Source organism: Danio rerio, chromosome 24 (assembly GCF_049306965.1).
Source record: "Danio rerio strain Tuebingen ecotype United States chromosome 24, GRCz12tu, whole genome shotgun sequence".
Taxonomy (NCBI): Eukaryota; Metazoa; Chordata; class Actinopteri; order Cypriniformes; family Danionidae; genus Danio; species Danio rerio.
Genome location: NC_133199.1, coordinates 6424130 through 6437678, shown reverse-complemented (window position 1 = coordinate 6437678; position 13549 = coordinate 6424130). Strand labels below are relative to the sequence as shown.

Genomic DNA, 13549 nt, shown 5'->3' with positions numbered 1-13549 from the left:
ATAACAAACAACACTTTCAGTGTACCACTTATCAATCCTGGATGTCCAAAACAAGCTGAGAGAGGGTTAAATACTGTATATACTGTATAAACTGTATACTGTATATACTGTATACCAGTTTTCTCAGTTAACATTTGTTTTTTTGTTTTTTTGTTTTTTTAAAAAACATTTCTAAACGAATGTTGACTTTAAATATTCACCACATGTTGGTAACAACCAATATAATTCATACATAATGATTTTTTATTTAATTTTAAGAAAATAAAACTAATTAGTTTAGATATTATGTGTAATAAAGTGAAATGACACAGGGTAAAAAGTATTGAACACATGAAGAAAAGGAGGTGTAAAAAGGCATGGAAAGCCCAGACAGCAGCTGTCTCTCTTATCACTCAGTAGTTGGAAGGCAAATCTACCGATTTTCACTAAAAATTTATATTAGCTTCTTCAGTCCCAACACCTACATTACCAGATGATGAAGATGTAACCAGGGTGGATATTTCAGCAAGACAATGTTCTCAAACACAGCCAATGAAAGGTTCAACTGGTTTCAGAAAATAAAATAAAGCTGCTAGAATGGCCAAGCCAATAAACTGAACTCAATCCAGTAGAAAAAAAGAACTGAAGACCAAAATACCTCCACATCAAAGTTCATGAAAGCATTGAAGGTCAAGGTGCTCCAGAATTGGCCAGTCCAGTTACCAGACATGGACATTATTGAGCATGAAGGAGGAGGCATTGAAAAGAATTTGGATGAGTCCTGCAAGAATGCGTTCTTTGCTATTCCAGATGGCTCCACCTTTTTAGTAATTAGTAATGTGCATTGCTTAGCACTTCATAATGACAGTTTCAAAGGTGATTTTCTTAGTATTTAGATTTTTTTTTAAACACTTAGATTCCAGGTTTTAATATTAAATGTAATTTTAATATATTTGTTAAAATAATATTTTAGTCACCAAACATAATAGAAATTGAAATATATACATTTAAAATCAAGCAAAACATTGCAAAAAAATAAAAATAAACTAATTTTTTCATTTTTCTGCTTCTCTTGATTATTCCTCTTTTTAACATTTGTGTTTAATATTTTTTCATAACATAAATTTGGGTATACTCGTTTTTGGACTGTTATCAAAAGTTATTTTGTTAGATAAGCTCCAGATTTGGCTTCAGTACTGACTAATTCAATGTATATGAACAAATATAATATTGTATAGCTTCTTATTAAAATATGAATTTAAAAGATAGATTTGTGAGGGGGCGAAGCAGTGGTGCAGTAGGTAGTGCTGTCGCCTCACAGGAAGAAGGTCACTGGGTCGCTGGTTCGAGCCTCGGCTGAGTTGGCGTTTCTGTGTGGAGTTTGCATGTTCTCCCTGCGTTTGCGTGGGTTTCTTCCGTAGTGTATGAGTGTGTGTGAATGCGTGTGTGGATGTTTCCCAGAGATGGGTTGCGGCTGAAAGGGCATCCGCTGCGTAAAAACTTTCTGAATAAGTTGGTGGTTCATTCCTCTGTGGCGACCCCGGATTAATAAAGGGACTAAGCCGACAAGAAAATGAATGAATGAATGATTTGTTAGGGGTGAACGTATATATGCTAAGCACTGTATGTAAAAACAAAGCCTTGCCATCATTATCACAAGCAACTAAACCTAAAATGGAACCCTAGTAAGTCACATCCTCCTATTTTAACTCAATCCTTATTGCACGCCTCATTGCTAGAAGCATAAGGAATTATACAGTTCAGCTTTACATATAGTCAGCTCTAAAGAGTTTTCTGCTTAATCAAGTCTATCCGCCCACCCAGCCAAACTCCTCAGAAAAGACGTAAATGTATTTGAACATGTAAATGCCCTCTCGGGACATGAAGTGATGCGAGTCATTGATGTTCTCTTTGAAGTGTTCAGCGTTCTGCTGAAAGGCCGGATCAAGCAGATTGTTTTCAAAGGATTTGTAATTGGTTGCATTAGTAACGTTAGGGCCAATTTGCTCTTTTTTTTTTCCTTTATTGGCTAGATGTGTTTTTTTTCTCGAACAGCAAGGTGCACATCACTGCGTCTGTATTTCTTTTTCATCAGAATAGAAGAGAATGGATTTTTGGAGTACAGCGAGTAAGAGATTGTCGGAGCATTCATACAAACATTTTGTCCCATTACAATAGCAGCGGGCCGAAGACAGACGTGTTTGCCTTTGGTCGATTTAAATGGCTCTAAATAACAGGGTATTGTTGTTGCCTTGGCAACATGCTAGACCATTTTATGTAATTTCAAGAAGGCTTGTCTGGGGAAAAAAAGAACCATTTTCACCTCGGTGTCCTTTGACTGAAGGCAAGCATTTAGCATTGATTATAAGCAAACAGCATCAACCCCCTAAATTTGCTTTATAGAATTCCGCATCTATAAAACAAACATTTTTTACACATTGAAACTAAAACATTTTAAATATGCCTCACTGTACGATTTAATACTAAGATCTCTTTGTCCTGTTTTACAATAGCGTTATTGTATGTTCAGCCTCCTCAATGAAAGGAAAAAAGTAATAATATGTATTGTGAATATAATGTTTGATACGTGATTTGATGCCTTTTAAAAGCAGTTGATCTCAAGAAAATCAGTTTGACCTTTTTTATTTTTTTATTAGGAATTATTTGTGTACTTGTGTTTTTACCAGAAACAAATTATATTGCGATATAGGTGTAGACATTCGTTATATTTTAAGGTTTCCTTGTTACAGCATAATTATTAATGTTACTAATGAGTAATATGATTTAATTACATGTATTTTCTATGGTTAGGCTTCTGTGTGGGTTGCAGCTTCGGCGTGGGTTTCCTCTGGGTGCTCCGGTTTACAGTCCAAAGACTAGCGCTATTCACCTTATTCTTCACCGACGAGTGGGTGCAGCCATTTGAATCTTTTTGGCTCGAGACTTCCGGTCTCATTCACTTTCATTCATTTTTAGACATTAAAAACTGCTCGTTTCGCTGTTTGATGCTGCAAACTGATATTTCCTTATTGTATTATTTTTGGTCTGTATAGTCATGCAAACATTTGTTTGTAGAGCAAGTTTGACCATTTTCTGACGTTTATAAATCCTAGTCATTTCTCCCATAGGTGACTGAATTGGAAGTTCTTGAACAATCGCATAGAATAAGGTCAATAGGTGAACTGAATAAGCTAAATTGGCCGCAATGTGTGAATGAGTGTGTATGGATGTTTCCCAGTACTGGGTTGCATCTGGAAGGACATGCATTGTGTCAAATATATGCTGGATAAGTTGGCGATTCATTTCACTGTGCAACCCCTAATGAATAAAGGAACTAAGCCTAAGGAAAATGAATGAATGCATGCTATCACTGCAGGCTAAAGACATCAACATGACGTCAACACAATCTCATGGCACTTCGTAACTTTTTGATTTAGTTGCTAATTCGTTTCAATTCGTACAATCTAATTTGTAAAATTTTGTACGATTTCCTCATCCCCCAATGACGATTGGGTTTAGGGGTGGGGTTAGGTGCCACGCCTCCTTTTTCAAATCATACAATTTTGTACGACTAAACTCGTACGAATTCATCCAAATTAGCCACTAAACTGCCAAAACGTAAAATACTTGCGTTTTCTCATGAGATCAGGCTGCGTATTGACGTTGTTCTCCAACTTACCCCAACATAGTGGGGACGTTGGATTTTGTTTGGAAATAAAAGTTGGGTTGACGTCAGGCCGACGTCAATGTCCAACCTGAAATCAACCAAATATTATGTCTAATCATGTTACACCTTGACGTTGTGTGGACATTACCACTATGACATATATCAGACATTGGACTTTGGTCACTTTCCAACACAACCTAAATTCAACCAAATATCAATGTTATCTGACGTTATTATTGGATGTCAAAATAATGTTGGCCTTACATGCTGGCTAGACAATGAATTTTGGTCTGATGTCATGACCTACATCTAACCTAATATTAGCGTCTTATGATGTTGTGTGCTTTCTGGGAGTGTTAGGGTGCAGTTAGAGTATTTAGGGCTAGTTCCTATATTTGCTTGTAAAACCTGAATTCCAGAAATGTTTTGTTTTTAAATGCAATACAATCAAGAAAATGCTGATTTCAAATATACAAAGTAAATACTTTCTTTTTTCGTTGAGGAAAAAGGTTGTATTCTAGAAATTTAACAAGCTAAATTTTGATGCCTGCAACACACTCCAAAAAAGTTGGGACGGAGGCATTTTGAACATAGTTTGACATCAACCATCCTTATGTTTTACTATCTGGAAATCGGTGACACTTTTTTAATTATTTTTTTTGCTCAATCTGCCCTAAATACAAAACGTCCGATGCTCAACAGTCACTGGTTATCATTACCTGTTTTGCCTTTTCATGATGAGCCATACATTTTCAACATCTGGGATCTCGTTTATAAATATAGCTTGCTTACACACAAAGCATGAAATCATTGGAAATCTTTACTTTTGTACTTTTGTCCAAAAAAAAAAAAAATACAAATAAAATTAAAAGAAATTCAGCAAATTGCATATTATTGATTTCATTGCATTTATACCTTAATTAAAGTGTTACCAAATAAATTAATAAATAAATGTGTGTGTCTATGTGAGTCTGTGTGTGTATGTTGTATTCCTTACATTGTGAGGATCAATGTCCCCGCAAGTAGTACCAGTAATTTTTGATCTTGTCTGGACATTTTTTTGGTCCCCATAAGGAAAGAGGCATATAAATCACACAGAATTTAGTATTTTGAAAATGTTAAAATATACAGTCTGTACAGTATAAAAATCATTATAAACATTACATCTATGAGTCCCTGTAAACCACCAATACAAACAATGTGTTTGTGTCTGTGTGTATGCGTGTTTTCCTGCAATTATCTAATTGAATAATTCATGTATTCTTTTGTTTGCAGCTGTGTAACGGAGGGTCTGTCACAGATCTGGCCAAAGGTATGCTAAAAAGAGGAGATCGCATGGAGGAACCCATCATAGCCTTTATTCTACATGAAGCGCTCATGGTAAAGCTTAATAACCAACCCTGACCCTCTATATTTTAAGCATTTTTAAACAAATATAGATCTTATTGTGCCATCTCACTTGCTTGAGTCTGTAACATGTGCTTATTTTCTCTGAAGGGTCTTCAACATTTGCACGTCAATAAGACCATCCATCGAGACGTCAAGGGCAACAACATCCTGCTCACCACGGACGGAGGAATCAAGCTGGTTGACTTTGGTGAGGAAGCTGGTCTTTTATTTTATTAGTACCCCTGAAATCGAAATATTATTAAGTGTTATTATCAGTATGTCAGTCTTAAAGGCACATTATTTAACTTTCACCACTAGAGGGCATGTATTCACAACAAACAAAGGCACATTTTGTTGACCCAGTGACTTCAGTGAATCAAGGGAGTTGTAGTCTTCATAATATCAAACTCCTGCAGAAATCACATTCATAGATGAGCTAAAGCATTCAATATTCTAACTATCATTATAGGAGGAATCAAGCTGGTTGACTTTGGATTGCAAGTTGGTCTTTTACTTTACAATCTCCCTGAAATCCAAAAATGTGTAGGTGTTATTATCAATATGTTAGTCTTAAAGGCACAGTATTTAATTTTCACCACTAGAGGGTGCATATTCACAAATAACAAAGGCATTTTTGATGACACAGTGACTTCAGTGAAACATGAGAGTTGTAGTCTTCATTATATCGAACTTCTGCATAAATCATGTTCATTTAAAGTATTTAAAACGTATTATCATGATAGGAGGAATCAAGCTGGTTGACTTTGGTAAGCTGGTCTTTTACCTTATGAGTTGCCCTAAAATCTAAATATTTTTAGGTGTTATTATCAATTTTTTAGTCTTAAAGGCACAGTATTTAGTTTTTGCCACTAGAGGGCGTGTATTCACAACAAACAAAGGCATATTTGGATGATGCAGTGTGGAACCATGGGAGCTGTAGTCTATGTAGTTCATTATAGCGAACTCCTGTAAAAAAAATATCATGACTACAAATGTTTGTACGTTAGTTTTACTTAATTTAATAAGTTAATCAGGTTTTAGGGTTTTTTAAGTTATGCAAGATTTAACTTATTATAAGGACCTTAACCTATTATAATGGCCTACTTAATGAGGTCATTTGACATTTAAAAATTACTGTATAACATTGGCATTCAAATTTTACTGTATTAAATACATTATGCCTATGAAGAGTCCCTGTAAACCATTAATACAAACATCTGCATGTGTGTGTGGGTTTGTAAGACCTGTAGCTGTGTTCTAAACACAGGTCAAAGCCATTACATGCGAGTGTTTCAAAGCTAATTGAATAGCACTTATTTCCTCTCATCAAGAGCACTGCATTTCCATATACAGCGATGGATGTCTAACACACTTGCATTAAAGCTCTTTCCTGGCATCATGTCATTGGGACAGAGGGTTTTGTCTGCTTTCACATACTAATGAATTGCTACTAGCTTTTCTTATCCAATTTCGAATGAAGGTCTCTTAAAACAGAGCTGCAGGACGTGATGGGAATCGTACAGGATTTAATGAATTCAGTCCCACTTAATGATTCTGGTTAACTAACAGATGCATTAACTATTCTTGTAGTCATTTAAGGAAGAATGCACTATGTTTGTATTCACCACTCAGAGTTTAGTGCCATTAAAGGATGAAATCATTTCACATTTCAACATAAATATGGAGGGATGTATTAAGTAAAGGTAGAAATGTATCACAATTATACTCATATATTATTTTGGTATTACATACTGTATGTTCCATTTGCAAAATAGGCTCATTCTGAAAACGTCCCCCTATTGACATTTCTGGAGAATGTGAATTATGTAGCCAGAAGTACGTATGCGCTGTATTTAATCTTTAAAACAAATGCTACGAGGCGGTATGACGCCATTCCTTTTTCGCGCTACATCCTGACCGCTTACCTCCATGTGGACAGCTTTCTCGCTGTTACCAGTTTAGCTCGCCATGTAAGTCGGTGGACTTAAGACACGGGAGGTAGAGGTGATAGATGCGGTAACCCCACAGGCCCATCCACTAGGCCACTTAATCAGTTGGTCAGTCAGTCAGATTTACGCGAGAAGAGAAGGAACAGGCACTCACAACAGAAATTTGAGATCAGAAAAAAACGTACAAAACGGCCTCTGGTGGATTCACGAATCAATAGCGTTATACATTTGTTTTTGTCAATTTTTCATAGCAAACGTTGTCATCTTTGTATTTAAAATTACATAACTGAGCAAATTCAACTTAAAAATAGTTCATAAGCATGTCTTATGAACACCCCTTCAAGTAAAGCAGGCGTCACCAATCTCGGTCCTGGAGTGCCGGTGTCCCTGCAGGGTTTAGCTCCAACTTGCCTCAACACACCTGCCTGGATGTTTCAAGTTACCTAGGCTGCGTGCGACACTGCCTACTACTCAGTAGGTACTGCATTTGAATTTAAACGTACTGCTCGGCCGTTAGAAAAGTACGTTCTATACAGTATGAATGTGAAAAGTATGAATGGAATTCAGAAGTACTACATTCGCCATTTTGTCATGGTCATGTGACCTACCTGCGTCAGTTGCATCGCTTCACTTCCATTCATGAATTCTCTCGTGGGGCATTATGGGATAGTGCAGCGTGCATGGGATGCGCACTCCAGAATCTCGACGGAAGTAGTAAGTTCTCTGGGTACTTCTCGCATACTGTTTTTCGAATTCTATGAATTCTGACATACTTCTCGGCTCGCATACTGATTTTAGCGTACTATATAGTATGGAAGTATGCGGTTTCGGATGCAGCCCAAGTAAGAGCTTGATTAGCTTGTTCAGGTGTGTTTAATTAGGGTTGGAGCTAAGATCTGCAGTAGACCGGCCCTCCAGGAACAAGTTTGGTGACCCCTGACGTAAAGTGCTACCTAATATTTTAATATAATTGTGAACAAACTCTTATGTGCAAACTGTTTTATTATATATATTTTTTACATTTACCAGCCACTATATTAACAATATAACACTTAATCTTGTAACTTAATGCATCTGCCTTTATTTGTGAAAGAATTGTCAGTCAAATCTCATAAAACGCCAATCAGCTATTCCTCTTTTAAACCATCTCTTGTATTCCCAAGCATAAATGCATCAGTGAAACAGACCATTCCCGACTGCCTCTTTTCATTACTTTCGGGAAAACGTGTGGCCTTTTCACAGAGCCTGTAAGTGGAGCATTTCTTAGAGCCTTTGCCAGTACATAAGAGCTTATAAACCTTTAGAAAGCCAGTAAATGCTTTTCCTGCACGTAAACAGCCAATCGTAAGCTATTGTGATGTCGCACGGACTAACGCTTGCTATGCTCCACACGTTTCACCCCTTCACGATTAATTTCCAGACTAAAATCCACTCTAAATATAATCTCTCCTTATGTTATTCTCTAGGCCACATTTAGCCCCTCAGATGAGATATTTGCCCCCCACCCCTCCCTAAAGCCACCCTCATTGGGGTATCAGCCCCAGAGCAGAGGCACATAAAGCCTGTAATTAGTCGAATGCATCCCAGGAACGCGGGAGATAACGGGACATCCTCCCCTTTTTGAGGAGGGGTAGAAGGCTTGGCAGAGAGAGAGAGAGAGAGAGAGAGAGAGAGAGAGAGAGAGAGAGGAGAGATTTATGATTTTACAAATGTTTTTATTAACAAGCAATTATTTAACAAATTGTTTACAAATTATTTCCCAGAAACAAGTTGCGGCTGGAAGGGCATCCACTGCGTAAAAACTTGCTGGATAAGTTGGCGGTTCACTCCGCTGTGGCGACCCCGGAATAATAAAGGGACTAAGCCGACAAGAAAATGAATGAATGAATGTTTACAAATTAAATGAATTAATTTGTTAAAAACAACTCTTCATTAATAACAAAACGCAACCCAACATGGTAAAACCATTCAATTTCACAAACATTAACTGCATTGATCGTTTCATAATAATTAAAATAAACGATGATTCTTGATTTTACTCGATTTTTAAAGACGAATGCAATGTTCTTACCGTTCCTCGTTTCTATCTTTTTTCTTGTAATATAAAAAGTAAATATAAATTATTTTGCTTGACCAAAGATGAAATTTGTTAACTGACATGAGAGAGAGGTTTTAACAATTTATACTCTTCGCACAATACTAATTAAACATAATTCTCTAGATTTTCCTCTCCTCACAAGAGCGTTTGTCACACACTAATTTACACCAGGCAAATACGTGTTATTTGTTAAGTTACAACACACCCTGACCCATTACTTTACAAAAGATTTGAACTTTCAATTCAATTTAACTCCAATTCAATTCAGTTCAGTTCAGATAACAAAATTCTTTTAGGAGTAGGTTATGAGTAGGTTAACTTATCTAAATTTGAGCCACCATACTCTGATGCATAACTTATTTCTACAGACTCTCCACCATTCATTGCATTTTATGATTTTATTAGCTCTACAAATGGCTATTGTTTAGTCATTGTGACTTTATTCATTTATTATAACCACTAATTCAGTGAGCAAAATTGTAAAGTAAAAGTTTATTGGTATAAATGTCCCACTTTTTAATTTATTTTCATCTAAACAATTTTTAATGTCTGGGTATTGTACATAACGCAATTTTAGTAAAAGTCAATGACTGGAAGGCTTGAACGTTTTATTGAAGGTCTGTTATGTACATTTGAATAACAGTGATGGGTAAAACTGACCCCATGGCGGTTCTAGTGTTAAACATGGTGGCTCAGTGGTTAGCACTGTTGCCTCACAGCAAGAAGGTCGCTGGTTCAGTTGGCGTTTCTGTGTGGAGTTTATATGTTCTCCTCGTGTTCACGTGGGTTTCCTCCGGGTGCTCCCCATAGTCTAAGGACTTGCACTATAGGTGAATTGGACAAAAGCAAAATTGGCTGAGTGGATGTCTGAATGTATAGATGTTTCCCAGAACTAGGTTGCGGCTGGAAGGGTGTCGGCTGTGTGAAACCAACACAATCTCACAGCAATTTGTTACTTTTTGATTTAGTGGCTAATTCGTATGAATTCGTACGATCTTATTCGTACAATTTAGTACGATTTGCTCATCATCCAATGACGGTTGGGATTAGGGGCGGGGTTAGGTGTGACGCCTCCCTTTTAAAATCATACGTTTTCGTACGACTGAACTTATACGAATTCATAAGCATTAGCCACTAAACTGACAAAACGTAAAATACTTACGTTTTCTTGTGCGATCAGGCTATATGCTGGATAAGTTGGTGATTAATTTCGCTATGACGACCCCTGATGAATAAAGAGACTAAGATGAAGGAAAATGAATGAATGAATGTTTAGATGAAACAATGTAGCCAGGGTGATGTGAATGATGTTATCAAGTAAATAAATGAATGAATAAATGGAAAAAAATATGTAAATCTGTACAAAAGGGATATAATCACGAACAAAACATCACAAAACAGATTAACAACAGTAGCAGAAATGTTACAAAATAAATAGAGAGAGATGTTCAAAAACCCATTTAATTTAAATTACAAGGGGAGACAATATGCACAAATTACATAACAAATTTTATTAGAAATATGAAAAAAACATCTTTAAAAAAAAGCAAAAATGCAACTCTTTTTTTTTTTAACAATTTACAAAAAATCACTTTAACACACAGAGACAGAGAGAGACAGAGAGAGAGAGAGAGAGAGAGAGAGAGAGAGAGAGAGAGAGAGAGACAGAGAGAGTAAAAGAGAGCATGATGGAGTGATGAGTCATGCAAGAATCTCTGAACTGCTATAGCAAAGTTGCTGTCAGCAGGAAGGGCTTAGTGTCAAGAGTCTATCAAGGACAGGGGCTAAAATTCTCAGTGACATCACAGAAGTCTAGCCAATGGTATTCCATCAGCCTTCACAGCTGCTGCTTCACAATTCTTTTACTTATATGTCCTAAAAGCATGTACTGTATTTTTTTTATTTTTTATTTTTTTGAGAAATGTACTAGTTCCTTATTAATGGACTATTGTGTTGCTGGTATGTGCCCTGTCAATCATCTGGTCACATCATCCACATTTCTGTTTTATTTAATTTCTTACCATATTGAAGGTCAGTCTGACATTCTTAATTAAATTTTAGGTTTGCATAATTATGCATTCAGAAGTTAATTACCAAATATGCTTTGATAAAAGTTGTTGCTGATGAAATATAATGTCGAAGCAGGAATAAATAATTTCCATTAGGTAAGATATTAATAGATGGTAACAATTTAAACTTTTTCTAGATTCAACCAGAAGACTAACATTCTCATAAATAAGCCAGTGCTTTCGAAATATCTGCTTTTGCATATTTGAAGCATTTACATAAGCAGTGCATGCAGAGTGGCTGATTAGTGTTAATGCAAGCATAAATGCAAAATGGTAATGTGACATTATGGAGCATGACACAGAGACATGTTTCTGAAAGGTTTTTAAAGCTTTAACAGCCATAAAAATAAATAAAATTGTGCATTTGTAGCTTTTATCTGAGGCCACATATCTAATTTATAATAATAATTTAAATAAAAATTAAATAAAAAAAATAATAATACATGAAACATATATAATACGCAATCTCCAGAAATGTATATAGGGGTACGTTCTCAGAATGAGTCTATATTGCAAAAAAAACATGTCATACCAAAAATAATATATGTGATATATATAATATTTATTTTCAATGTATGGAATTTACAAGCAAGTGTTAATAGGTTGAGCTAATCTGACCTTATTTCTATGACTGACTACAACAACCACAAGCTCTTTAATATGTTCAGCTCCAACATATTTGTTTGTAATGTTTAAAAAAAAGAGACAAATGAATGTCACGAATGTCAAACCAGACCACATGGTGGTTTCTGTTGTGATTCAAGCAAATCATTTCCAATTTGCGTATCATTTATGGAGGCTTAATAACCAAATCATGTAACCCTGCCTTTATTTTAGACAAGGCTTGAAGGACACTCGCTTTATATGGAGGATAACATTCAGTAGCTTATTAATCACTTATTCTAAATGATCTTTGAAAAAAATAACACCAGCTACTTTTAAATAACTGTTTTGTAAATAATGCTATACTTAATTTAGTAGTGAAAAGTTAAGTATTCGAAAGACCCACCCCTCACTGATAAAGATCCAGAATTTGTCCCAAACATGAGCTCATTTGTCTTATTGTGACTGCTATGTCATAATGAATTATGATAATAACCCATCAAAAAGGCTTTAAGACCCAGCGAAATCCTATGTTGGCTGTCAGTACAGAATTTTGGATGCCAAATTTGGCCCAGCATGACTTAATGTTTTGAAGAACTGCAAAAAGGTCCACTTTCACCAGCCTGGCTACGGGCCTGTTTAATATTATTCATTCATTCATTCATTCATTCAGGGCTTAGTCCCTTTATTAATCCGGGGTCGCCACAGCGGAATGAGCCGCCAACTTATCCAGCATGTTTTTATGCAGTGGATGCCCTTCCAGCTGCAACCCATCTCTGGGAAACATCCAAACACACTCATACACTACAGACAATTTAGCCTACCCAATTCACTTGTGTAGCATGTCTTTGGACTGTGGGGGAAACCGGAGCACGCGGAGGAAACCCACGCGAACGCAGGGAGAACATGCAAACTCCCTTCAGAAATCGAGAGTCGAGGTTCGAACCAGCGACGCAGCAACAACTGCGTCGCCCCCTTAATAATTATTTTTAATTAAAAAAATTAATTGGAAACATGACATTACACTAAGTCCTTCACAGTGTCTTTCTGCTCCAAACCACATAAAAACCTCCCTTAAATGTTGCTCAGTTTACACTGTCAACCTATTTTTTCCCCAAAAAAGCAGTGCATTTGCTGAGTGCTCGGCCAGAGTCATGCTGGGGGCGATATCTGTCTCCCACTGTCAGGAACGGAGCCACGGCGAGTGGGTGGCTGTCGGACCGCGGCAGTATGGGGCTCCACGTGCCCACGTCTCCGAGCTCAGAGTCACGCATGCCTAATGCGTTATCCGTGTGAAGGGGCTCACGCTTTACTGAGCAGATAAAGCCCCCACACTGACTCATCTGAATGAAGGGAAGAAAAAAAAAACTGCATTATTAGACAAAAAGAGGGAAAGGAAGGGGGGAGTGGAGGAGGACGCTTTAGTGGCTTTGTCATGAATATTCTAATTGGCAGTGTTATCTCTGATGATTATTAAGACCGGCCCCGGGGCCCCGTGCGGATCTAATGTAGCAAAAAGGGAACAGCCGCAGGAGACTGTTTAGTAGTGTGTGTGTGCCTGTGTGTGTTGTTCTTCAGTACATCTATTGTCTTCTCCTGTGCATTTACAGCCCATAGTATACACAAATCAACGTTTTTTTTTTTGTGTTCGTTTCATGTGTTGTGGGGATTTAATGTGTTCATGAGTGTTATGAAAGCAAGAAATTCTTTTTGGAACTGCCAGAAATCTGCTGTTTACTTAATACTGGTGAATCAAAGCTGTAATCCTTCAGAAATAGAAGGGAGGCTCTTTTAA

At 36.8% G+C, this 13549-nt stretch overlaps 2 protein-coding genes across 13 annotated transcripts in view; both read left to right on the top strand.

Annotated features, from left to right (window-relative positions):
* gpr158a (G protein-coupled receptor 158a) overlaps window positions 1-13549 on the top strand; it is a 741191-nt gene that overhangs the window by 259080 nt on the left and 468562 nt on the right. The window lies entirely within an intron of this gene.
* myo3a (myosin IIIA) overlaps window positions 1-13549 on the top strand; it is a 133575-nt gene that overhangs the window by 49162 nt on the left and 70864 nt on the right. For all 12 annotated transcript variants that reach the window (XM_073940165.1, XM_073940164.1, XM_068217046.2 and 9 more), the window contains 2 exons: window positions 4922-5026; window positions 5144-5243. In XM_073940165.1, coding sequence (XP_073796266.1) covers window positions 4922-5026; window positions 5144-5243 — 205 coding nt within the window. The remainder of the gene's footprint in view (window positions 1-4921; window positions 5027-5143; window positions 5244-13549) is intronic.